This window comes from Bombus huntii, chromosome 7 (genome assembly GCF_024542735.1).
Source record: "Bombus huntii isolate Logan2020A chromosome 7, iyBomHunt1.1, whole genome shotgun sequence".
NCBI lineage: Eukaryota > Metazoa > Arthropoda > Insecta > Hymenoptera > Apidae > Bombus > Bombus huntii.
The window spans coordinates 12,136,314-12,164,305 of record NC_066244.1 but is presented as its reverse complement, the minus strand read 5'-3'; the positions used below and the strand labels follow the sequence as shown (position 1 = coordinate 12,164,305).

The following is a 27,992-nucleotide window of genomic DNA, read 5'->3' as shown; positions in this document are numbered from 1 at the left end:
TCAGGATCGTTGTAAAGGAGAAAATGAAGATTAACCTGTGAAATCAGAAATTGTATTTCAGTGGATTGATACAATAGAAAGATAACAGACAAAGGACGCAATTAGAAATCGAAATTTATTTAGTAGACGTTATAATATATTGATTATCTATGTTAATCAAGTACAGCGAAACCAAATGACTTGCTTTATAGAATTCTTTTATTCGTACTTATATATTCTGCTAAAAAAATGTTCCTCGAGGTTGCGTTAATTAATTTTCATTTTTATTATATCCTTGTGGTAAGTCGGTTTATGGAAATCGAAAAGATGACACACGCTTATAGTGTACAGTATTTCCTGTCCGATGAATGCAAGTCAGAAGGAAATTTTACAAATAGAATATGAACACTATATAATTATCATGGAATCTGATCAACAGCGAAGAGCAAAATTTCACTCGCGACAGATTCAATGGAATGATCGATACTATATCGTAACGCAACTTCGCAGGCTATAGAACTTATTCTTTTTCACCTTAAAAGCAAACACTACGATTACTCGAAATTACATCGGAGTACACTCGATGGAGCGTTATTCAGTGTTTTCTTTTTTCTTATTTTTCTGAATACCTATGCGCCTCCAAAAATTGCATTCACAAGAACCTGTCGAGACAATATCCTAACCTCGAATATTTCTCTTGATTGAACACAGAATCGCATAACCTACTATTCGCGAGTCTAAACGTTACTGAAAATCCCAAAAGCCCTATCATTCTCACTTCTTCGCTCAATTTACAATATATGTACGAACTCAACGCACAAAGTTCAATGAAATAGCGGGCACGTTCTCCTTTCTCTTATCGATCATCCGAAAGAGATGAAAAACATTAAATAGAACGATCCATTTCATTATATTCCATCTTGGCTTTTTTTATATTTTTATTTTTCATCTCGCTCGATAGACGATTTTAAAGAAAGAAATACTTATAAAGATCTTATCTTCGAGGTTGTTTAACCTTCGACTAATTTCTTTCTGCACACGCTTTTTAAGTAACTCGTTATACTTATAATTAGTGTAATGTGGCCGTAAACGTATATGTACAATCTTATAGCTGTCGACTGAATCCATTAATCTTTTTCTTAAAATCGAAGAGATTTCTCCTTCTTTTTCCAACGAAATCGACTTCACTCTGTTTCATTTATGCATACATAATTATGAAGTCACGCGTCGGACCTTGTGTTTCTACGAAGCTTATAGTGCAACTCGAATTGCAATAACAGCTAGACAAAAATTCTAAAGTCACGCCACGACCTCGATCGAGGATCGATGCCGGTAGCGTTGGTCTACAGCGATTATTCGGTAATTATCTGCGCGATTAGCGATACAAAAAAATGTTCTGTCGATTTGTCCGCACGCGAAAAAGAACGATCTGCGATTATTTACAGACATTGATTTTATTTTCTATTCATTATCCTGCGTCTTCGCGTTTTTCTTTTTTTCTTCTCTCCCTCTTCTTTTTTTTTTTTGTTATTTCTACGTATAAATATATGTAAGTATGTACCTTTTGTTCATAGAAGATCGGGTCACGGAGAATCTTTAATTTCTATCAAATGACTAAATACTTCGAATCGAGAGGAAACTTATTTTTTCATCTTCTTCTTTTCTTTTTTTTTCTTCGCAATTTTCTTCAGCATTTTTCAGTCAAGTGTAAAAATAGATACTTTATCGCCTCATATATCTTCTTTCTCCTGCATCTTATCTTTTTTTTTCGCGGCTTTTCATCTAAAACTGAGAAATATGGAGTAGGATAATGTAATACAGAATAATGTTCAGGAAATGTTCTAAGAACACCAAATCTAAGAAGATTTTTAAGAAAGATCTTAGGTTTAAAGAAAGATCTTTAAACATAAATATGGGGCGATGACGGTGGGGAAATTTATTTTTTGACAATGTGAGTTGAATGTAATTTGTTAAGTTGTTGAATTTTGATATTAACACGTCTGACTTGTAAAAGTTTTTCCATAATTTGGTGTACCATAGAACATCTGCTGAACATGGGACGCCAAGAGCAGTTAGGTCCCAACTTTTTCGCACTTTCATGTAGAAACGTGAGTGTTTTTTCTATTTTGATGTTTTCCAACCATAAAGTTCACGCTTCAAATGAATATCGATAATAATCGTCGAAAACAACCCGACGATAACGAACAACTTGATCAAAAAAGAAACATAATCGACTTGTATGATGGATCGAATGAAATCTACATGATTATTACTAACTCGTTTCGACTTTAATGATTACAATTGGCTTACCATCATCCGAGATAACAATATTTGAAATATTTCCACAAACCGTTCATAGTATTTCAATTTGGTTTATTCTAACCTAAGTTTCACTCGAAAAAACATCACGCTTTAGGGAGCAAAGGGAATCTAGCGGTTCTACGTTCGAGTTTGGGATCTCTTTCTCCGTTTTCTTTTACAATCGATCCTTGAAAGGATGCTTCCAGCGACTGATCAAAGTTTCGCATTACGTCTGAGTGAAAAAATGGGATTGTTAATCGCTAGAATCGTTCTAAATGCTAAGTAGGCTAGTGAGGTTGTTTACGCCTATGGATAATCGCTATTAATCGATATCGTAATATGCACATTATGCACACACGCTGAGAAGTGGGCCTAGAGCAAACGCTACTTCATTTTATGTATCAATTTTACCATCTATAGATCACCGTACAATCGTAGCTCGTATTCATATTATGTACATACAGGGCGGTAAATGAAATGTACACACGTGTCTCATCACCCACCATTTTACGATAATTTAAAATTCTTCGTGGATTTGAGATCATTCGAGGGATCGTTCGATCGATCAAACGAAGCGGGAAATTCGAAGCATAGAAAATAACGCGTTTTATACAATTTGTATGCCTTCGAAACTACAACGTGGCGAATAAAATGCATCAAATCGAACTATCCCTTGTAATTATACCGGATATTTAAATCCACAATCGGATGAAATAATGTTTAAAACAGTACTATACGAGAAGTATTATTTCGAATTGTATCGTGTACGATAGACAATGAGAATTATAGTTTAAACGCGTCTGTATTAGAAATAATATTTAATTTCAGAATGTTGAACAACGTAACGTCACATTGATATAATTTAAATTTATTTCTCTTAATAATTTACTGGGCAATATGGCGAAGTCTCATTCCCTTTCAACGATTTACTAATATAATCAATACTCGATTACATCGATGAAAATTTATATCAAACCACCCCGTATATCGAAGGATGACGAGCAAAACGCTCTCTATCTTAAGTAATTCATACCTATAAATGTGACACGAATTATTTGTACAATATTTGCGGTTACTTGCCCGTTTCGAATTGGATGGAATTTACGAGAGTTAAGGCTCGTCTATCAATTTATTCCGTTCGAGGACGAAGGAGACGGTAAAATTCAGATCTCGATTAAACGAGTTTTTGTTTATTCCAACGCTATTTTTCGCGTTTTGGAAGAAATAATTCAATGTCGATAAAATATTATCGTTGATGCATTGGGAAAACGATTTCGACAAAACATATCTCACACTTCTTCAAAAACCACGATTACGCTAATAATAGAGCAAAGAAAAAATTACCAGAATCGACCAAACAAACTGTGGAGATAAACCATCGAAATAACTAGAAATGAGAAAACAGGAAATTGAAAGATTATCGTAATTTCAATCATTTTTAATATCTCAACGAATTTTTTGTAAATAAATATTTTATTTCCTTCCTAACGTGTTTTATTATCGTTTCAAAGTTATTAAATTCTGCTCGATGATCTTTGACGAATAAAAATTAGGAACTGTCGAATGATGAAACGATATTTTTTCAAGTGATTCTCTTCGAGAGCCTTAACCCTGTAGAAACACGAAACAGTACTATACTCTTGATGCTCGTGGTATCGCACTAGAACACGTAAAACGCTTAAATATTGCTCTTTCCATAACCACCGTTGCGGTTAGATTAGTGGCAGTGCCATTTACTATTATTTTGTTTTGCTTCCTCCCTCGAATGAAACGAATACGTCGACTTAATGTAATGGTGGTTTCCATAGTTCTTTTTTTCTTTTCTCTTACTATCTACAGACATGTACGTTCAGTCGCTCGGCACTATTAAAAAAAAGATATATTAATTAAGAATTGAAGGACGACATCATCCTTGTCCTAGGTTATAAAAATGAAATTCTTAATAATTTAAAATTTCTTCTTTTACATCCTCCTTCCCTTAATAATACAACGTCTTCATGAAAGGAAAGCACGTAACGTAAGACAAATGTAGAACTCTGTAGAACGTGTCACTTAATTGAAGTTTCAAAAATTCTGAAATTTCAAGTTGTTAAATTTTCCAAAGGCTACTTCAACTTAACTGTGTATTAATTGCGATAAAAGTTCTTTCTTTTTAATTATAATAAATTTTTTAAATAGACACAAGTGTATATTATTCTTCGTTAAATTATTTTATGCTTAGCGATTTATGTTTAAATATCGTGATTGATGATGGAATATCGGGGTGGATAAAAACAACGTTTATTTCATCAGGAAATATAACTGAATGCATTGAAAACGACATAAACGGAAATGGAATATACTCTGCTAAAGTACATATTTAGCAATTATTGATTTTCATTTTCTTTGCATAACAAAGAGCAATGTGGAAAGGTGTCTCAAGTTCGAATCATCGATATCAGCTATAATTTTGCTTTATTTATACTTCAAATTATTTTACTTTAAAAATTACAGAGATCATGTTTTCGTTTGTAGATTGTCGCCAATGACAAAAAAACGAGATATTTGCAAACGTGTATAATATACGCTTACAATATAATTAAAAAAAATAAAAATAAAAGACAATAGCGAATGAAGAAAATTCAAATAGAGAAACTAAAATATATTTAATAGCAAAATACATAAACCAAGGGGCGGAGAAAAAAAAAAAATAAAGAGGATAGGTGCTGTGTGATGATGTTAGAGTAATGATGGACCAGGTCGGTCACCATTTTTGGAAAAGTAAAAATTATCTTCTCTTCTGTATACAAAATTTCTTTTATCAACGTTTTCTTTTATGATTTAAGTAAAGTTAATAACTTTCTTATGTATTAAAGAGTAAGATGCTGTTCGTCATTTTTCCATTATATAAATAGACATGCGTTTATCGATAGTTTAAAAATTTGCTTATATTTCGTTTACAAAAATAAAATAAAACGCGAGATAATTCATCCTATCTATGAATGAAAAATAAAATTTCCTATCTAATCGAGACTAAAGACGTTCTCATCGAGTCTTAACTAAAGTAAAGAGAAAGAGGTTTCCGCGAGTTGTGGAACCAACGATTCTTCGATAGAAACCCGATTAATGATTGCTCGCATCCGGCGAAACCTGAAATTTTGATTCATTGATCATGCTTTCACGTTTCGTCCTCTCCTTTTTTGCTTCTTTTTCTTATATATCTACTTATTGTTTAGTCCTCCAATTTTTTTTAATTATTTTCTTTATTTTATTCTTTCGAAACGCAGGAAAAAAGTGGTGCCTTTAGCGATCGACGTACGCAACACGGTGCGCCTTCAATATGTTACTACATTGCGTTCCTCGATCTTCCAGGAAACTGTCTAAATTGCTAAATTGCAAAAAACGTGGCGTCATACCCTTTTCTTTTTATCATTTACATTCGTACTTCACTCTTAATTAAAGATATAGTCATCATAATTTCTCTCACGCGCAGGCTCTTTCTCTCGTTTTTCCTTTCGTTCAATCTCTATCAAACACATTAACTAAGGTCAGAAAGTCATATATATTTTTCCCGTTCGATGGTATCGATCTGGTTTCTCTTCCTTGAAATGGGCGAAGATAAACATGCGATTATCGGCCGTCCCTAGCTCTGATGGTCCGATGGTCGTTTGAGATCGATGCCACCGACGTGACAGTCGTACGTCGATGATGCACGTTATGGAGATCCTGTTCCAATTTATCGAGGGTAGCCAGACCGTGAACGCATACGACGCTCTGTGGATGAGAATGACAGGGATGCTGGTGCTGAAGCACGAGGGTTGTTGTCGTCGTTGGTGGAGAAGGAGGAGGAGGCGGAGGTGGTGGAGGGTGAGGAAGGGAGGTGAGCCACGTCACGCCTGGCTCCGCTCTGTGTCATTTGCTGTTCTGTTGTAGTGCCGCGTTGATTTGTGCCCACAGTTCTTTGGTACAGGATTGAGATCTATAAATGAAATTATATTTCCAATATCAGTTTTATGGATTTATGCTTTATGATTACTAGACCGCAGATGTTTAAGAATTTATGGTAAATTTAAAGTTACAAGCATGCACAGAATGCAGATAATATAGTGGTTAAAAGACATACTCATATTTTCTATTGAAGCATATTTTTTATCAAGTATTATACATTTTATTTTCATATGTACTGTATGTGTTTCATGTATTACTATATGATATTTAATTTGCTTATGCTATATTATTATATTATTATATATTATTATATATTATTATATTATGCTAATTGCTATATGATAATTTAATATGCTTTAACTCAATTAGATACTATAATTAATGCAATTATGATATGCACATAGGCTTAGATTTCTTTCATCGTACTCATAGAAATATAAATTTGCATAAACATCTACGGTCCGTTCTCTGTCGTCAAGATCGAAAATTTTCTAAATGATAGTCTTTAATGATCTGGTGGAATGAATAATCATTGGTGTAAGATAATACCTTTTAATGGACTGAAGCCGCTCCTTGAACTGAACATGGCCCTCCGGAGTGATGTGAAACGCTGCTCTAGCCGCGCACACTACGTTGACGAAGTCTTCGTACTCACCTGCCGTCAAGTGGTATAGCTTCTGATGCATGCACTGAATGTACCTGTAATTTATAATTGAAAATATCATTATTCAACTAGTTTCATTAATGGTACTTGTAAAAAATATTATACTAGTAAGAACTTGAAGAAACTAACATTTGTTGACACTTGAGGACAAGAGGAGCCAAAAGAGCAGATCTCAAATGTTGAAGTACAAGAGCCCGGTTGTTTCTAGCCAAAAAAAGCGCTGCTTCCAATGCAACGTCATGAAGAACGAAAGGACTAACGATGCTGTTCACTGTACAAATACAAAGTTGATGAAGGTATTGTGTGCCGAGACGCTTCGACACTCTTAACAACCATTTCACATCTTCCCCATAAGGTGGATTCCGCGCGTATTTTGCCTGAGGTCTGTCGTCGTGTACGCGACGAGCTAACGTTTCCAATGCTAACATTCCTACACGGTATGCAGCAACTAGAGAACGAAGCTGCTGCTGACTGAAGGGTTGAGTTTGTCTATGGACCTAGGTACAGAAACAAATAAGCATGATTGAATAGATTAAAAAATAAATAATAAACTCTAAATAATTGTCAGTTGACAAAATACTGAAAGAATACTAAAAATTGATAAAATTATCAGAAATGAATAGAACATGTATACTTGTTTGTAATTGGTTTTAAAATGTTCTAAATATTATCTACAAATTTGCCAAATCTACCAAATCTAGATTTACCGATTGAAAAATGTATTACTGGTTAACTTTTCGCATAATAAAATATAGTTACCTGAGGCTGAGTTCTTACAGTGGATATTATAGGCTGTGCCTGAACTAGAGCAGACCCAGGCATGTTGTTCTGCCCGGGAATAGGTCCCGTAACTCCAGCTTGAACCTAACAACATCACACTAAACTTGAATATTGTTCTAAAATTAAATAAAAAGAGAAATGTAGCAAGAATACCTACATTAACTGGCATAGGCTGTTGCATGGTGAACAAATGATGAGTTCCCGGTGGTGGTTGCGGTTGCGACGTGTAATATGGCGGCAGCGATGGTGGTTGCGCAGATTGTGACGGATGATGAGGATGTTGCGGATGCTGTGGATGTGGCGGATGTGGTGGATGCTGGGGATGTTGGGGATGTTGGGGATGTTGCGGATGCTGTGGATGACCCGGATGAGGCGGAAATGCCGCATGATACATTTGCATATGTGGAGGTGCTGGTGGTAGAGTTACCCTATGTGATGGCATTGGTCCACCAAAGGTTGGAATTGAATGGTGAGGATGCACAAAACTGTAAGGGCTCACTGCATATGGCATACCAACTCCTGCAATCAAACAAAGATAATCAAAATTTATATAATCTGTGAAATACTCGAAACAAAATGAACAGAAGAATTGAAGAACCCACCTAAAGGCGCTAGCGTGGTTACAGTTGGATGCGTTGGATATGGTTGAGGAGGAGGTTGTGTGCTGGTCACAACAACCGCTTGAGTTGGTCCAGGCATCATTTGTGCAGTGGTCATGTCCACTGGAGGACCAGGTTCCACCAGAAGCACTCCGTTAAGATCTAGTTGAAGAGGATCGTGTGGCATATCATCTTGCTGTTCTCCACCAGGAGTGTGCTAAATATACGAACCAAGATTAAATTAATCAATTCTTCTTTTATGAAATATCTATTTCACTAATTAAAGATACTTACCCTGAGATACAGCTCGTACCAATATTTGGCCACTTGAAACAGTACTTCTGGATAAACACCGCCTCCCTTTGCCGTGTTCTCCACCGTGATGCAAGCTTTCTCTAACATCAGATCACTTTGTTCCTTACACTATAATAAAACAACCAAAATATAATCAAACACTTTCTCATTAAAAGTAAATTAATGTCTAATAAGAATTATAAAGTGCTTACCTGCAAAATGGCCCTCTGTACTTCGTTAGGATTGAGCGCGTGAGCGTGTGGTAAGCAAGACAGAGCAAGTTCTGCGGCTGCTCGAACCATATTAGGATCGCTTCCCCTGGACGATTTGTCGGCTATACCAACAGCTTCAGGAGGCGTTAAATGTCCCTCCCAACTTTCGATTAGGAACGAGATCGCTGGTGCTCCTATTTCCATCGCTTGACCAGTGATCCAGGATACATGACTGGAGTAGGTACGACTGAGCCAGTTAGGAGTGACGCAGTTATGAAGTCCAAGAGCGTAGAGACCAAGTTGAAAAGCACACATGTGGAGAGCTCTGTGTGGTCCATGATGATTCTGACTCGTGGATGCTTGCGTGAATAAAGAGGTGGAACTGTTACCACCAGCTTTTGTGAGAACAGTCTTTGCCAACTCACACATAAAGTGTGCGCCTGCTTCTGATGGCTGGTTGGGGATTGATGGATATACTCTCTTGCTTTTATATCTATAATAGAATTTGAAAGAGTATTGTAGCATTTTCGAGAGCTTTATAGCATTCTTTGATCTTTTAATGAATATTTACAGACCTTGTTTCTTTAGCTCTTGCAGGCACAGGTTGTTGAACGATCTGCGTCTGAACCGTGAGTGCACTCATACCAGTTTCCAATTCTGCACTGGTACTGCTATGTGGTCTGCTGCTGGTACCAACGACACTATCACCATTTCCAGCATCCATTCCAGCAAGGGGAGAAGAACACTCTTCGTCATGAAGATATCTTGTCATCTGAAACAGATATAACCCAAGTCTCAAACTTCTTCTCTATTGAAAAGTTATAAATCAAAGAGTCTTTCTTACCTCACTCTTAGTTGGAGGATTAGAGGTATAATAGCTACTAAGGATTGGTGACTTAATCAATTGATGAACATCTCGATCCAACAATTTATCCATGATTCTCGCTACCTTTGTAGGGTCATCCTTGTAGTGAACAAGCAATGTGATGGCCAAATCTCCTCTGAAATTGTCAAATGGTTGTTATTTTAGTTACAAAGTTCAAAGAACAAAACCGATCGATCAAATTTAAACATATAAAATTAATGACTGTGAAATACCTCTGGCGTCTAGTTCCCTCGCAAAGAAGAGGATGATCAGCTTCGCTCACATTCGCCTTCAAGCCCAAAGCAGCAACGGCCGCGTCGAATCCAAGGTTCTCGTCAACGTCTGAGGACAGGTGTTTTACTCCTGCGAATCATTCCACAATCTTTTACCTTCCGTCTACACTATTTAATCATTAACTCTTTCTTGTCTGAAAGAAGATATCCTTCATCCTCGATTCGAATCGCGCAAAATCTCTTTACTCGACCAAATTTCAGAGAAGAAAAGCTTTAAAAAAAAGTGCGTACTTGACGTGTTAAGGGCGTCAAATATGAAGCTAGCCAACATGATTGGAAGCAACGCGTGACCTCTGGATCTTAGTACTCCGTCTCTCAGTTGTTCCGCTCTTTGCCGAACCATTGCCAATTCAGCTGGACCAAGTGGGATTTTCTTTAATAATCCAACTAACTCGCTTTCTTGATGAGCCAATTTAACCTACAACATCAATCAGATCGTAAATGTTTATTTTTGTGTATGTTATATGCACTATGTGCATTTCTGCATCTTCATATCGCTCATAAATGCATAAAGACCCACAGTTCACTTACTAGTCAAATATCTTACTAATACATTAATTTACCTCCAACGGTTTCGTGTTGGCAGGTGGTCTAGCCATCTCGAGACCAAACAAGCCAACCCTGAACGCTAGATTGTAGTATTCCGGGTTCTCCGCGAGTACCGTGCACAGGAAGCAACATTTGGCCAAGGTGGCGGACGCAAGGCACGTGAGCTGATGGGACGCCGGGTTTACTTGTTGCTAAAACATTGTCGTTGTATTCGTTACGCACTTACTAGCTCTGATCAATTGGAACAGGGCCTTACTGAATTGAACAAACGAAACCAAGTCTTTCCAATGAATCTACCTTCTTCTTTTTCCCCTTCACCGGCGCCGGAGGTTCATCGATCATGAGATTTGGTGGATTAGCCAACAGTTCCTCGCCGAGTTGAACACCCAAAATACAAGCTTCCCTCGTGTGGCCGTGAGCGTAGAGTCCCTCAGCCCTAGCGAATAGGATGTCCCATGGATCTTCTGTTTTCATTAGATTGCCCAACACTGTACTCGCGTTTGCAGTAGACGTTGATTGTGATTCATTCTTGGAGTCTTTGCCCGAAGCGCCATTCACCACAGCTTTAGGATCATAATAATAAACATGATACTCGTCACCAGACGGGCTGTCGCTACTCGACGAAGAGCTCTCGTCCTTAGATGGTCTTCTGGAAGGATCCTTTTCTAGGTCAGACTCCTGCTCGCTCTTCGAACTATTTCCTTTAGGCAACACCGTTCGCGATTTCTCCCGATAGTCGAGATTCGTCCTGCTACACTTCGCATCGCAGGCAGCTTTGTTATTACTACTATCACTACTATCACTATGGGTCTCGGACGAAGCATTTGAGCGGTGCTTGTCCGAGTTTTGAGCGTTCTTCAGACTGACGTTACTGTTCGAGGACGACTCGCTGCCACCACCCTCCTACAATTTTTCATTTCTATAGCGATTTCTATAGTAATAATTAACTGCACTTACAATTAATTTAATCTTTTTTTCTAACGTTCTATAATCTTTTTTACAGATCTTTGCAAGCCTACATCAAGTTAATCTCGACATTCGAGAGTGAATTATTTCTCGATACAAACCTGCGAGTCTGTATCCCCGCAATTATTTAGTTGAGCGCAAGATCTTCTAACGAGAACTACTTGAGGTTCAGCAATGTCGGGCATGTCGGTCTCATTCTCGCAGAAACCTTCTGAGCTGACGCTGCTTCGGTTTCCATCACCGCCACCGCTTCGTGAACATAGTCCTGAACACTCCCGCGGGTTCAGCCGCCTTCTATCCATATAACTAAACTCTACCAGGCCTAAACTCAATGGTCGTCGACCGTGGTGATGGGAAACGGGCGGTTGACAGTTTAACACGGCTGCACTCGAATTCACCTACGTTTTTAACGTTTAAAAATGTATTTTATGTTAGAAGTTTAATATAACAAAAAATATGTATTTATATTAAGAAAAGGGAGAAAAGGATTGTTTAATTTTTAAAAATCTCCAATTTTGTATGTTTGAAAAAGTCGCACGTATACCAAAAGGTTAAAACAGACACTTTTTTTGTAGAATTTCTTTTTATTCTATGTAACAGGAGCTTCATTTGAAAAAATGGGTTGGATTAATGAACTGACCTGGTTCACCTCGGTCCTAGTATCGCCAGCATGCCGAAAGCAGGTGAATGGACAATGATACATGGGATTGCTTCCGGCGGTGTACGTGATACCAGGCAAGGTGTACTCCTCCCAATCCAGATAGCACGCCTCGAGCGCCGATTTAAATCCGGTGAACACAGCCAGGTCGTTCTTCAATGAATCCTTATGACCACCGCCATTATTTCTGTTATGTGAATTGTGCGTCACCGAACTGCCCCGACTTTTTGTTACCTTAACAAGAAATAAAGAAGCCCGGCATTATCTGTTTCAATTCAAAGACATAGATTTTATACCGGAATTAATAAAAGCTATCTAACTTTCTATATAACAATATCTCAAATATAGAACGACTAGAACTTGTACGCTGTAATATTCATACATACATGTACAAAGTGAAACGAACTTTCTCACTCTTCGGTTATTTGAGTAATTTAATATATATTAACAAATGTTATATACTTAGAAAAAATATTCATATACATAAAAATAAAGTATATAGATGATTTTAAGCTCCGTAATTCGCTTCAATCGTCGCTCTTTCTCTTATCAATTATTTGAATCGTTTAATTTACATCAACCTGAATTAAAGAATAAATTCTCCTTTTTCATTTCTTCTCATGGAAAAAGGCGCGTACGAAGTAAATCGAGTAAAAGTAAGTGAAACGGACCGTCCTTAGTCAGACACGCAGTAACTTCCAACTAATGAAGACCATGATGCTGTATATACCTTGTCGATGATCTTCATGTGCCAAGCAGTAAACTGTCCGTGGAGCATATCTCGTTCGGCGGGCGATAATCCAGGATTCAAGGCAGCCAGTCGCCATAGGACGACAATCTCATCGCAGAGGGACGAGCAGGCGTGCTGCGAGGCGTGCACATTGCTGTTCATGTTGTGCTTACCGCCATATCCGGTTCCGTTCAACAAAGCTACCTTTGTGTTGAACCACCACACGAGGATCTGCTCGCATGCCATACACTCCTCGGTGATGATCTCCAACAATGGTATAGCGTTGCGATCGGTTCTCTTGAACATCTCGCGCACGATCGACAGCAAGTTCCACATGCCTTCCGGTTCGCGACCACGCAACGGCCGCAGCAACGAGGACCACTCGGCAGCTGCAGGAGGCGCAGTGGTGCTCAGATAATTAACATCGCTGTAATTAAGAATGTAATGTAAAAGACATTGAAGTTTAATGGAAATATTTTAGAAGACAGAGAGGTAAAAAGATATTCTTTCGAAATTACTTGCATATATGCTTCTCCGTTTTGGTAAATTATTACCGGTATATTATTATATAAATTATCATTATCTGGTATATTATTAATTTGAAAATTTGGGAATTTCATAGTTTGGTAATTTAGGAATTTGATAATTCGATGAATCGGGTAACAGACAAAATTGCTGAGAGTGTTTAATTCGGGATAACCACTAATTCGTTTCTCACAACAAAATTTGATGCATTTGGAACACTACGTTCCAGTAAATCAATTTTCAACGTTGTAATTATTAAGTGAGAATTTCATCGCGCCCACTGCATAGAAATGGGGATACGTTCAGAACTCGTGATACAAGAAATGTCTCTCATTGCAGCTTTGATTCTATGAAAAATTGCAAGCTTCAGCTGTTCTGTGTAAAAATAAATAGCAGTGTAACAAAAATTGTAGAACTCGGACACGAGGTTAACAATAAGAACGAACGATCAACGATGATTAGTAACAGCAGCACGCAATAAGAAACAGTAAGAAACAATAATAAAGATGAACGATGAAATAACGAAGAATGATAATGCGACAATAATGACCTGAAGACAATCGGAGCGGGCACGCAGAACTTGATGAGGATCTTCTTGATGTTGTCGTGCAGTGTCTTCTCATCGAGATACCAAGACGTTTGATCGTGGGCTGAGGCACCTGCCGTGGGATCCGGGGCACCGCAATAACTGTTGATGGTACTCGGTTGAACCGACAGCAGCTCGTCTAACAATCGTTGGGCAGTGGGCAAAATCTGCTGTGGTAACTCACTGATGAGATATTGCGCGAACTTTTGCAGTTGTTCCCGGTGCAAACGTGACAAGGATTCGCTAACTGGAGCTCTCAGGCACACCTGTGTCGGCTGAGTACAAACAATTAATTTTAGGTCTTGCGATCGTGTCAATCAACCCTTTACATGACCAATCAAATTTAACAAAAATTTTTAATTATCCAAAATATAAATATGTCTATTTTCTTTTGTTCTTCTTTTGCAACGAATTAATTCGATCGTCATTTCTGGAATGAAAAAGCGATAATTTGAAATTATCGGAAGAAATGAAAAAGTACTTCTGTCTAGAGTTATTTCTTTCATTCTCGTTTATAATAAAATCGACTGATATAGCGTGTGCTTTAATTAAATAAAATTCCTCCGAGACTTGCCGTTTTGATGAAGAAAATAATTGTTATTCAAGTTACTGGTTTTGCAGCTGAATGTTATATTTTACTGAATTAAAGAACTTCTTGACGATAAAACGTTTGCAGGATAATTTTATTTACCATGTGTATCCTGTGAAGACACACGGCGACCACATGAGCGCACCAATAGGCCTTAGAGGAGCAAGTGCAGTTGCACGACGTGATCTTCCGTCGATCGAACGTCACAGCCACATTGAACTGTGATCTTACCCCGTTCAGCAACCCCTGTGAATTCACTGTGGCGCTCAGATGGAACCCTGCAACATAAAAACAATGAAATAAGAATATTCCTAAAATCCTTTCACCAAAAATTACCATATTTTGTTCAAATAAATAATTATTCTCTTACGATCTTAGCCCATAAGCGTAACGTTGTACTTTAAAAATCACAGCGCGTTATGTCTCCTTTGCAAAAACATAAGAAACGATACGTTCCTATTATTAATAATTAATTTAAAAAAAAAAAAGACAATTTTTCTCAGGCTAATAATTTCATGTCCGAAAAAGTTGAAGAACATACAACGATTATTTCTCAAATCCCTTTAACAGTTGGTCGAAAGAATTCCCTGGAGAAATCTTATAACTTTTAATAGCCACGAAGGAGACTCGACTTAGAACTACGAACAAGAAGATGACACAGCGACAAGAAGTTGGATACGAGGTTCCTAAACGGACCGAAGAGATAAAGACGTCGTTTCGGGCGCATTAAGAAACTAACGCCCGGGGTCATGGATAGCCAACACAACGGAACACAAAGAGGAAGACGTCGGTTTATATCCAGAGCGTAGCGCAAATTAGCTCGAGGAAATTAACCAGCCAGGAACAGCTTGGTCAAACAATGAAATTAAGGATTAAATTCCAACGCTTCGTCGTGGATCCTCCAAGCACCTTCCTCGTGAACGTCGATTCGCTAGTCGAATAGAAGCTTCCTTGTCTGTGAGATTATTTTGTGAATAGGACGAAGGGATGAAACGTGCGCTTGGGCGGAACTAGCTGGAGAATCGTTCAGAATGCTCTATTTCTTGGCAAATTCTAGAGTCATAGTCAAAGCACTAGAAACCTAGGTTATTCCATTAGAATTAGACGATTAGTATTAAAGTTGAATGGTTAAAGTACGAAATTAAAAGCAGACTTACTTCGCTATATATTTTTCGAGCACATAATTTGCATGAATCGCGTTGCGAATTATTTCTCTAGCGAAGTCTGCCGATTTTGAAAACGGTAAAATTTGAAAATCTTTCTACTGTATGTATTATACATTCTGAATTATTGTTTCAATGAAATTTAGCAAAAAGTACGGATGAAGCTGGCTTTCGTCGCGTTTCAAGATTTGTTTTTATTTTATTAAATTTAAATTTTAAGATAAGGTATTTGAGTAGAATAAAATAATTTAATAATATAATTATTCTTGTTAATAATAATAAAATAATTAAATTATTTCTAAAACTTGTTTAAATTATAAATAAATTCTCATTTAAATATAAATGTTGTATATAATGGGAATGATGAATACATAAAAAATAAAATAATAAATAAGTAATATGAATATGATGAAAGATTTCTAAAATCTGTATTACTTACATTATAAAATTCAAAAAAATAAATTAAAGTTGAAAATGTAAATAAATAAATAAATATTAATAGAATAAATAAATTTTTATTTGTACGTAAAATGAAAATGAAAAATAATGAGTTAAAAATTGATCAACATCCAAATAATTTTTTAATAGAAAAATTTAAGTTTGTGTATAAAGCAATAAATGTATTATTTATAAATAATATAATCGAACGATAACTGTAAAACAACCTTCTGAATTGTCTCGTTGTTTCAATGGAATTCTTAGACTTCAAGATGTACAAGATTTGCGAACAATTCTAAGATGACGATAATTGAATGAAGCAATTTCCAACGAATGAAAAAGCTTCTGAAAGCCGATAGGAGTGTTTGATTAGAAAAATAGAAATATAAAAGTAGGAAATTTCATGTGATACTATATTTCATGTGATTAAACCTAAACGAAGAAATATGAAATGTAAGAAGAATCGAGGATTAATGGATATCGCTCGACGATCATTCAGCTTGTCATTTAGACGTCGCCGGTTATTACACCGATAACTCGAAATGGCTTCACAGTATCGCGATTCAGGCGTTCGAAAGTTGACCAGTTTCTTTATTTGATGAATGAAAGAGGTATTATGTGAAGTTCTACAGCCAGCGGGCATAGATTTGCCTGGAGGCTTCCCTTTTGAACGGGAAACACGACGGGATAGACGTAATTGGAAATCTGACCCTGACGTTTCCCTGTCCAAAATAGTGTCGCGGAATTTCCCCTCTGTAAGCGGCCGCTGAAATGAATGTAATATACGTTGAAAGTCGATAACGAGAAACACTTCCGCTGGTTAAGGAATTTAATAAGATCAATTAAACGTCGGAACAATTCCCCATTTGTATCATTATTTTTTCAATCTTATTGTTGCTAGAAAATTTCTTTGATGATAGTCACTGGCGTTGATCGAGACTCTATTTACGTAAAAGTTTATTTATTATAAGAACCCAGTGTAGTAAAAAATATTGGTATAACGTAACACAAAATTGCGACATTGTACGTAAAATTCAACAAACATTTACATATATGTAAATGTATAACTTGTTAGATAAAAATATTTTGGGAGGTCTAATAATTTTTCCTTTTCTTTTTTTCTTTCCTTTCTCTGCAAATGCAACATTTACCTCCTATTTGCGTATGCATAGGACACCTATGGTTTAAACTGATATGATTCGCTTTCATAAGCGAAACATGTCTTCCATATTACACAGAGCTTCGCTGTATTCTTATTTTGCGTTTTATTTATTTGCTTAAAATTAAAATTAAAGAAATTAATTTGTCGTATTGATATTTGGTCGAAAAGTTGCGATACGCTAAAAACAATGAAAATCGAAATGGAATTACGGTCGATTTCTCTGGCGCGACTGCGCGGCAGTAGTATGAGACGGAAGTGAACAGACATTCAGTAGTGTGGTTATATAAGCGATACGACAGAACCTCGGTCACAAAAGAAACGTTCTACTCTCACTTTGATAGTTTTAACTACTCGATAAAGATAATAAATTACTCTTACCGTGTAAAATATAAGATACGAATTAGTATTTAATATCGCTACGATATAAATTCTTATTATACCTGCGATGAATACCAGTATCAGTAAAAATCCGAACAAATTTTTATCAATACGAAAACAGATAGAAAATGGATAATTGACTCGAAGTTTGTGGATCGCTTACCGATTTGTAGGGGATCTTTGACGCTCCTCGACCGGAAGAAGTGTTCTCCACGCTGGAATTCATCCGCGCTTCCGTTCGCCAAACAAGAGTAGAGTCTGATGTCCTCCTCGTTGTCCGGAAAACTCCAGAACGCTATCCTGAGTTGCAATTGCTCTGGAACCGGTGGATAAACGTGCTCCACCAGTTCGAACGGGATGTGAGAGGCGACACATCGCGCGGCGAGTTCGCACAGCGTCGGCACTGTTTGTCCATCTGCGAAAGAAAATATTTGAAAAAATTAGACAAATTCTGCAACAAATTTTCTTCTTTGCTTTCACTATTTTAGTTTCAGCAGGATACAAGTAACGGCGATAGACATTACGCTTCGTTTATCAGTTATCAATTACACAGTTCATCTAATAATACTTTTCTGCCTCGAAATAATCCCTTTATCTTATTCCCTTAATAATAACAATCCCTTTTTATTAACCGTATCGATGAAAATCATCTTTCCAAATATCAAACACGTGGGAAATAATTGAAAAACACTTTCATCGATGAATTGCAGCTCGTAATTCTATATCCGAGATAAGAAGAAAAGAAAGGAACAGAGGCTGCAAGACCGTCGATGCAAAAATAATCGGCCTCTTTCTCTCTTCCGGCCATCTGTTTCGCGTTATAACAGCGTTTGCCGGTCGGAATCGTGGCTTTGCCGCGTTTTTCCTTCGAGAACACGGTGCCAGCTAACGAAGGAAGGAGACGGAAAGAAAGGAAAAAGGTAAAACCCCGACAAGAAGACGAGGTTTTTATCGCGATCGTAGATTAGAAACGCGTAGTGGTACTGCAGAACAACAAGACTCGCTACAAAAACAGGAATACGAATTAATAAATGGCAGAAGGTTTGTAAAGAAGCGCGAGTGAATAGCGCGGTGCGAATTAATCAATGAGATGAGCAACTCCGATAATAAACGGCGTCGATAATTTTATTGATACCCATATCAGTCGTCCGGGTTTCTTTGCACGATCTTGTCGCAGTAATTGATGGTATTAACAAGAAAAGTCATGCAAACTTCAAAAAATTATGAAACTTTGCATACAAGCAAAGTGCGTCATCTGTAATACGACACTATTTTTCGTTGGTGTCGTAATTCGATTTTAAGGGATGGAATCACACATCCCGATAACAATTCAGAACTTTCTCGTTTGAGAAATATTTGGTGAAAGACATCTGAAGAAAAGTTTAGTAAACTGCGTAAACAATTTTTTGAAAAATCCATCACCGAAAAATAAAATTGCATTACGGATGACGTACTTGTGCGGAAAGTTCCATAAGCTTTTTAATTTACCTAACCTTCCTCGTAAGTGATCCATAGGAAATTTACAGCGAATTTTCCATCGTGAAATATCGACTAGAATTTGATAATATTCAAAATGAGAAATAAGGTTCGGAATTTTTAGAAAGAAGAATTAGATTGGGATTTTATGATTTTTGCAGACGAATATTTATACCTCTGTAGCGGTACGTGAGATACAGGACAATTCAAATCATGTTGTTGCCTTGGAGTATCAAAATCATTAGGATACACGTAATGTAACAATAAATAAACTCCGTACAAAATAATGTCGTCGAACAAAGACGAATTTAAATTTTCCGACTCTCCCTCGACCAGTATAAAAATAAGCGGACGCGATCGCAAGGAAATGAGTTACAGTCAGTTGTCGATAAGTTATCAACCAGTTATCAACGAATTATCAGCGATCTAATTAATCCTATCCTACTCTGCGATCCTATTTTACGACTTATGCACTGTCTTAGCGAATCGGTTAGTACGAGCATCTTTGCGAACATTATCTGTATACTAATTTATCATTTTAAATATATTCGACGGTTTCAACAACGAGCAATCTCGTCCACTAAACCTCACCGACCAACCATCCTCTACACATAAACCTCTACAAATTAGCCCCGACGTGAGTTGAACACGACTAAACAACCTCTACACTTCCGCTACTGGAAAGTAGAGATTCGTGTAAATATTTAAACAAATAAGAGATTAGAATTCGAACGAGGTGTTCAGTATCCGAACGTCTAAAATTCTTGTCGCCTATTTCAGTACCACCGTCAAATAAAAATAATTGCACAATTCGTCTGTGCAATCCTAAACGCTATTTCCAGCAGCGATCGATCACGTAACGAAAGACGAAGCGAATGCCGATAGATCTGGTGCAACAATCCAGTGAACGCGACGGTTTTGCGTTGATTTCACGGTTAAATTGTATTCAATTAGAATCGGTTTGTGACTGGTTGAGCGACAGCTTGTGCGCCTAGGCGTCTCTCTTTTTCCTGTCTGTTCGTTCTCCCCGCGACTATAACCACAGCTGTAGCCTTAATGAGCGTGATAATGAAAGCGGACTCATTAACAATTTCAAACGGTGTTACATAATTGCGCTGGTCGACCGTTAGGTCAGCTCGAAGCGCATTCAACGTGCATTTTAATGACTTACTTCTATCTGGTTATATATTCAACGAAATCCTCCGGTCGACAGATTCGATTCTGTCGATACGAGGCCAGCAACAACGCGCCCCATAAATGAAGTTAATTTAAATTAACCCTCTACACTCGCTGGCTTCCGGTTGAAATCATAGCCCGAAGCGCCCTGTCTAATTGGTTGGTGTTGCGTTTCGATGGAAACTTTGCGCGTCGTTCAAATGAGACGCAAGTTGAATTTTATGCAGCGCGTTGTTTCGCGAATAATTTGGCGAAAGTGGTAAAAATAGCAAAAATGACGAAATAGAAAATATACGAGCCGTTCGGAAGTCGTGCTGACCGACTTCATAAAACGAGACACGCGAAAAGATAACATCGCGCTATTTGTAAAAATTGACATTGCGATTATCTGTGTTATACTCTTGCGACAAGTTTGTGAAAATATATTCTTCGTCTTTCAAGATGAATATCCATCTACGAATGTCCTATTACGTAAAAGTTGGATCAATTACTTCGGCTGAAAGTGGTTCGCAGTTTAACTTCTCCAAGACAAGTCGTTCAACTTTCGGTGGAATAATATCATCACGAGTACTTTACACATTTTATATCTTTTGTATATCGAATATATCGTAGATATCCTTGTATCCTAATATCCTAGGTATCCTTGTCATCTACGAAACGACTCTAGTCTTTAATTTCGCGGATTCAATTTGCGATCACTTTTACGTATCATTCTTCAAACTTTAGAAAATTGTAATCGCTAAAACGCTCGCGAATCGCAGTTAATTAATCGATGCTTAGACAAGTACAGTAATCAAACAATGATATTATTCGAATCTATTAACAATACCAATAGCCCTGAAATCTGTTAGCGATATCAATACTACTATCTAAATTCGTCAACGTTAACAATTTTATTTAAATGATATCCGATACTACGTAAATCCTTCACATTTATTAATATTCGACGATATCATTATTCAAATCTATTAACAATACTAATACTACTAACATAGTACTATTAATAACATTAGTACAACTAATCATAGATTTCTGAGACAATTTTACTTAAATAACATCTGATACTATATAGATCCCTGTACAGATCAAATCCTTGACATCCCATGAATAACCGCGTTACCCATAAGCTGTACAGCTGCGACATTTGATTCTCTAAAATAATTGGTCTTATTCGGAGGAAAGAGAATTTTAGCTGGTCGGTGGGAGTACACGTGTAAACAGAAAATTTCTACGAGGCAAGCAGGATTAACGGTATCCTTAAGGGCGGTCGAGCGACGCGTTCTATCGTTTTAATCCCATTTGCTGGATCCGCGCGGTAACACAGCCGTGCCACCGACTCTATCCTCCATTTAAGACAAAAGCTTTATCATTCTCGCGCGCCTGCCAAGCTCGCTCAATATGCCCGGAAATCACGTTACCACGTTGCGGCCTATTATTAATGGAAATTCAATTTCTATTTGATTAGCGAGCATCCGCAGGCCAGAAACCAAAGACTGTCTTCGTTCTTCGTTTCAACGCCGCTAGGATACGTCTCATCGACCGGATGTTACTCTCCATTCATCTTTCACGTTCCTCCGTGTTGTCTCTTTAACCTCGTAACCAGTTGCCTTTAAAATTCTCGTACATTATTTGGAAACTTTCTCGTCTGTTTTCTTTAGAAACTTTCTTAAACCTTTCTTATCCTTTTCGCCTTTTTTTTTTTTTTTTTTGTTTCTTTTTTCTTCTTTTTATTGGTACATTAAAGTTTAGGATTAAGTTAGTTAAAGTTAAGATTGGAGTATTATCTCGGGTTGAAAATAGACACGAGCGACTTTATATAAAATAAACAATCGAGATGTTTTAGGCAGATTTGCGATGTCTTTTCTTTTCGTTGGAAGGTTAGAGACTTGCGAAATTCGAATATCGGATTAGATTAAAGAAACGTCGAGGTAGAGAATTCCCTTATTTCAGTGAAATTATTTCAGAGAAATTCATTTCATAGACACGTGGTTTTTTTTTTTTAATTTTCGAGCCTAAAAACTATTTATAATAAAGGTTTTATAAAACAGAAGTAGAAAATTTGGTCGAACGATTTGTAGAAACTACATAAATGAATACATAATTGATTAATCATCAACTTCAATTCTCCTGAAGAATGTTAGTACAATTGTTCGTTGTATTTTTCACTATCGAAGTTTATTAATTCTTCTTAGAGATTTGTAATTTTAAAATGGAAATTTTAAAACAAGATACAACGCTACAAACCCTAACGATTATGTCCAGGTTGAACATTCAGGATGACGGGGTTGTCTGACGGCACGCGTTGCGGGAACGTTTTCGCGATCGATCGGCCAAACATTTGCAGGAAAAACAAAGGGGAAGAGTGATGGAAATTTCTGCAAAGTGTTGGAATATCCGTACGACTCGACCCGGCCTGTGCCAGCCAGAGAATTTTTTCCTTTGCCTTCGAAAGAACGGGGAAAAATTACGCTTGCGTTTCGAAATGAAAGAGAAAAAAATAAAATTAATATTTCCTCGGAGATTGGTAGCGTAATTTCATCAACTGGTTTAACTTATCTCTCAGGAATTTTTTTCTTTTCATTTCCTCTTTGCACTTGATCTTTGAAAATATTCAAATATTTTCCTCCAATCTTTCAGCTTTCGCAGCGAATTTAATACTTTTTTAAAAACAAAACCTGCTATCACGTTCGCAGATAAAAGATGTATTACTACGACGATGTTTCTCTGACCGAGGAACGTTGGACCTCGTATTTGATATTCATAATTTCTTCTCCGATCATCTCCTGCAGATTATTCCCATCCACATCTGCCAGACAGACAAAGAGATTGCGGTAAAATAACCCAGAGCGATTTATTTTTCGATAAAAGAAAAGATAGCCCAGAATGTTCATTGTTCCAGGAAGTTAACGGAATTGGGCGATGAAAGATCTCTTTTACTCCGTAGAAAACGATCAATCGAGGACTCGTTTACTCGCTCGAACCGCGCGGCGTATCCCATCGTGTAAACGCGACATTTAAACGCGCGCACCGTCGTCACACGATAAATTGCTCTTGCATCGATTTGTCGCTTTTATTTTGCCGAGGTAACGCGCCATCGGCTACACATGGCCTTCTTCGAAGCTTAAACTTACACCTCTGTCGACAGGGAAAATCAATAAGGAGTTGGTTACGTTCTCCTGGCCAGACTGTTGCGTGCAGCCCGCGCAAAAACCGTCTCGCGATTCTCACGAAAGTTGGTCGACGTCGTCTGTCGCGACTAACTCCTTAAAACACCTCAAATTTCCTTTTTAACCCTCGAACGGCTAGTTTTCACTCGTGCGACTGTCTCACCTTTATCATCTGCAAACTATATTTTAGAAAATTATATGTAGACGAACAGTTTTGGTCTTTAAAGGTAAATTGTATTATTAGTGAACTGTGAAAATTAATTCCAGTTCGATTTAACCTAATTTATAATTTATCAAACGAATCGAATCATTTTTGGTGAGACAATTTTTTGGTAAGGACAATCGCGTACGAAGTCGTAGAAAGAAGAGAAAAATGGTATCGAATGAGCAAGTGACGATACAGAGAAACAATAAAGAACGAAGAATGGAGGAAATAAAGACGATAAAACAGATGGGTTTAGCGCAGAGTAACTAGGCACCGTCATCGAGCGGTACATCGCAAAGCGAAGTTTTTAACGTATTTATATTTCCCGGGGAAAAGTCAATTTGGTTATCACAGGAATTAGCAAGAGTATATACTCGACAAAAAGGCTCGACAGGATCAGAGCGAGACGAGTAGAACGATGGTCTAAAGGCCATTGGTCCTTTTTAAGAACGGACTGGTGCATTAAAATTGACAAATAATAAGACGATGGGTTTGTAAACAGAATTTTTAGTTTTCCTTGGCATTTACGGAAGAAAATTCCGTCTTTCTCTCTCGATAAATACGTTCGACCCGCAAGTAGAAAAGCGTTAGAGGGTGACATTAAGATTTCAAGAAGAAAAGTGGAATATGGATGGTATTCTACGCTTAACAGAATTTAATTAAAAGAAAGCGAAAGAGAACCGGTCGGTTCGCCATCGTGTCCAATATCGAGGAATATTCTCGATCCGAAAAATTCCGATAGAACATCGCGAGCACCGAATTTTCTCCTCGAGATTCTTCGGATAACTTTGTCGCCGGTTCGCGTTCTTCGCCCGCTTTTCAAATTATTTCCTCTAAGGAGACCTTCCAGCCAAACGACTTGCACGTTAAATTCTTTCTCCACAAACGGAAGTTTCTTCTCCAAGAAACAAAGAAGATAGCGAGAGCGAGCGAATTCGCTGAGAAAGATCGTGTATCCATTGCCGCTTCTTACGAAACGATGAAAGATGGCAAACTACGAGTTACCATGCAGCGAACTTTTGTCGAAGCGACGAGATCGCCAGAACCGATGCACGTACCGCTTGTAAATTTCGTATTAGGTCGCCGAATCTTTCGAAACTCGAGAGAAGGATGATCCTTGAAAATCTTGGTCGTCGGGTCTCGGTAAATCCTGCTTGCGAATGGCCGTCACGCGAACCATCCGTCCCAACGTTATTTCACAAGAATACAGAGAACTAGGCGTAGCGTGAGTTTGAGAAAACAGGGATAATATCGAATCTTCATCGCGAGCGTTTCGTAATATCAGCTCTCTGTTCTTACGATTGGCGATAGTAGGAAAAATCAAAAAACCTATAAATAATTTCAAGCAATCCGGTATATCATCGATACGTAAATTATCATGAAATTCATTTTCACACCGCGTTCCGTTCGAGCATCCACTTTTCTTCTTAAAAACGCCGCTCTCTAAAATCTTTCTTCGATTACAAATAAAACACGCTTATGGGGAGAAAGATGGAATTTCCTTGTGTAAGTACCAAGCGAAAATAAAATTCCTTTAAAATTCAAAACGTCAGATGTCCTGTAAAATGATCGATAGACTTAGGATACCTGATCATCTACGAAGAGTGAAAGACAGAAGAAACGGAGACTCGTTGTTTTGTCGTGACATCTCCGTTTCTCTTCGATCCGTGAAAAATATTCGCTCGTCGATATGCCTTTATCCGAATGTATACACTCGAAACCGCTCGAAATTCAACAAGTTTCCAGTCCTCGACCGTAAATTCATTTCAATTGATTTAATTTTACCGATTTGTTAGAATCACTCGCACTGACGAGCGTAGCTTGATTTGCTGCACGAAAGCTTTATTAAAACTCCGCCTCGTGACAAGACAGATACTCCTTGGAAAAGGAAGAAAGAGAGAAAGCATAAATGTTGCGGATTTCCAGGGTTTCGAGATCTGGTCAAATTTTGCGCCCAAGTTTCGCGAATCTAAAAGTCAAGCTTCGATCCGCCTCTGCTTAAAACATACAGAACTTGGAACGTTTCAACAAGTAGCAAGAGAAGCGAAAAAATGCTGGATAGAAGATTTCGAGCGAGTAGAGTGGCAACGGAACTCGAAAGAGCCGCAAGAAACGGACGATCGCGAAATGGCGATAAACTGACTGGCTGGAAGATATTCGAGGAGGATGGAACGAGAGGGCGAGGGTACACACTCGCCCCGAGTGCAATTTCATCCGGCGCCGAAGGAAGCAACGAGACAGCGCGGAACTTCCTTTATTACGTTAAAAGTTTTTACGAGCACGCCCCATGAGGGCGTTTGCTATCGTGCAACGATGGTCGCGTTTCCGTGACGCCCGATTCAAATTAAAATGGTACTCCGCGCGCCGACTGCTGCCCCACTGAAACAGACCAGATTTCCGCTGAAAATTGTCCTGCCTTTGAATCACCTCGAAACAAACGTTCATTTAACGTCCATTGATTCTTAGTCGTATTCATCGTCTGCGCTATTATTAGTCTGAAAAAGAGATTAAACGAACGTTCCATTTTTACTTCTATCGCTGGAATTTTTTCTTTAGTCGTCTAAGCCTTTATCGTTATTTTCCATCTCGCAGCTCTGAAAGGGACTTGGTTGTGTCAGCCTTTTTACAACGTCCATTCACTTAATCTAATTTGATTATATCGATCTGTGTCATTTTTACGTATTTACGCAGAATCCTCGTCAATTTTTGAAAATTTCTGAATTTCTATGCGACTCGATTCAAATCAGTTTCCAAGTTAAACTTCATTTGTTTAACGCTAATCTTGCCAGACCCGATCGGACGACCGATTTCAAAATTTAAGTTAAAATTGTACATTCGTTGTTATTTCTTTTGTTCGTCTAACTTCATGTAAATCCTTATATTATCCGATTAATCAATTTCTCAATTTTTGTTAACATAAGAATTTACGTAAAGTTAGACGAACAAAAGAAATGCAAATGATAGTACAATTTTAAATTACATTTCGAAACCGGTCATTTGGCAGTGCCAGGTAAGGCTAATGTTAACTGCTAATATCTTCGGAGAATGATAATCTAACGTCTATTAATCTCTCTAAAATAACCGATATTTTGGAATTAATGGGAAAAAATAATAGATAAGACGCCATCGTTTCGAATCTATTTCCAAGTGAATGCATCGATATAATTTTAAATTTTCGATCATGGACACGACAATTGAACGTCTATCCGTTTCCACGGAGAAGCACACATTGCTGGGTGAATTATTTCCAAGCGAGATTTCGTAAGGGAGGTAAGTTCTTTGAGAATCGATGGCTGTCGAAGTGGGCCAGGGGAATTTTTCACCGTGGCGAAAGGTACAAATTGCCAGAGAAGTTTTCACCACAAGGAAACGAGAGAAATGCCTTTCAACCGCGATCGAAACTTGGCTGGCTCGCGTCGCTACCAGATTGCGCGGCCTTTCTCCTTTGATAAACTGTAATTTCGGTTCGTTTCCCGACGATCGAAGCCGCAACTTCCCGTCAGTGACAGACTTTACGCGGTAACGAAGCTGGAACGACATGTTGTTGCAGAATTTGCAACCACCAACCGGTCTTTCATCGAGTCAAACCTAATATTCAATCGTACGAGATCAAACTACTAACTGTGTTACGGTTTCTGATAAATCTAATACATAAAATTTAATAAAAATACGCCCAAAAATTTCTACCAAACATATAAATTATCGATGTTTCGTCTTTTACCTACTAAATCTCCACCCTCTCTACGATCTTTTTAAGTTAGTTACTTAACTCAAAAAATTGTCGATTCTTCTCTATTTGTACGTAAATTAAATCAACTTTGATTATCGTTACACGTAGTTTGGAAGTACAAATCGATTCTTACGGAAGGTATTGGACCGTGAAATGAAATTAAAATGTGAAACTAAGTACAGTCGAGCCTCCCTTATACGAACACCGCGAACATCCATTATCCAAACACCCTAATATCCGAACGCTCTGTTATCCGAACATATGTAATATTTCGCAGTAACAGATGCCTTTTTCCGTTTCAAATATTTACGTGCTTCGCCAGTACTCGCATACAGGGTGTGGCCGAATGACGTGTACAAGCGGACAAAAATAAGGACAAAATGTGGAATAAAATTTGTTTCGTTTAAGGCTTAGTTTACGAGGAAATCGAGTTCGAAAATTTATCGAGTATGATCTAACGTGACATCCAAATCTGCGATATTTACATTATGACATAGACATATACTATATAGTATTCTTCCATCGTAATATCGCTACATACGAACATCGCTATGATATTCTAAAATTCGATCTCGACCAA

At 37.7% G+C, this 27,992-nt stretch overlaps 2 protein-coding genes across 3 annotated transcripts in view; one reads left to right on the top strand and one right to left on the bottom strand.

Moving 5' to 3' along the window:
* Positions 1-30: 30 nt before the first annotated feature.
* The window catches only part of LOC126867279 (zinc finger SWIM domain-containing protein 8 homolog), a 111,327-nt gene continuing 83,365 nt past the window's right edge, over positions 31-27,992 (bottom strand). Inside the window, exons 3-22 of one of the 2 annotated variants that reach the window (XM_050621558.1) lie at positions 17,822-18,073; positions 14,620-14,795; positions 13,893-14,203; positions 12,818-13,244; positions 12,070-12,321; positions 11,531-11,827; positions 10,761-11,366; positions 10,478-10,654; positions 10,146-10,332; positions 9,855-9,984; positions 9,601-9,757; positions 9,332-9,528; positions 8,757-9,249; positions 8,545-8,673; positions 8,254-8,467; positions 7,809-8,170; positions 7,631-7,735; positions 7,001-7,368; positions 6,757-6,906; positions 31-6,238 (exon numbers count right to left, since the gene is read on the bottom strand). In XM_050621558.1, the coding sequence (XP_050477515.1) occupies positions 6,172-6,238; positions 6,757-6,906; positions 7,001-7,368; positions 7,631-7,735; positions 7,809-8,170; positions 8,254-8,467; positions 8,545-8,673; positions 8,757-9,249; positions 9,332-9,528; positions 9,601-9,757; positions 9,855-9,984; positions 10,146-10,332; positions 10,478-10,654; positions 10,761-11,366; positions 11,531-11,827; positions 12,070-12,321; positions 12,818-13,244; positions 13,893-14,203; positions 14,620-14,795; positions 17,822-18,073 (5,057 nt within the window). In that variant the 3' untranslated portion in view covers positions 31-6,171. The remainder of the gene's footprint in view (positions 6,239-6,756; positions 6,907-7,000; positions 7,369-7,630; positions 7,736-7,808; positions 8,171-8,253; positions 8,468-8,544; positions 8,674-8,756; positions 9,250-9,331; positions 9,529-9,600; positions 9,758-9,854; positions 9,985-10,145; positions 10,333-10,477; positions 10,655-10,760; positions 11,367-11,530; positions 11,828-12,069; positions 12,322-12,817; positions 13,245-13,892; positions 14,204-14,619; positions 14,796-17,821; positions 18,074-27,992) is intronic. The other variant, XM_050621559.1, reaches the window with a different exon arrangement.
* The window catches only part of LOC126867353 (40S ribosomal protein S14a), a 92,601-nt gene continuing 91,545 nt past the window's right edge, over positions 26,937-27,992 (top strand). Inside the window, exon 1 of the mRNA XM_050621790.1 lies at positions 26,937-26,943. The gene's annotated coding sequence lies outside the window, so the exon portion shown is untranslated. The remainder of the gene's footprint in view (positions 26,944-27,992) is intronic.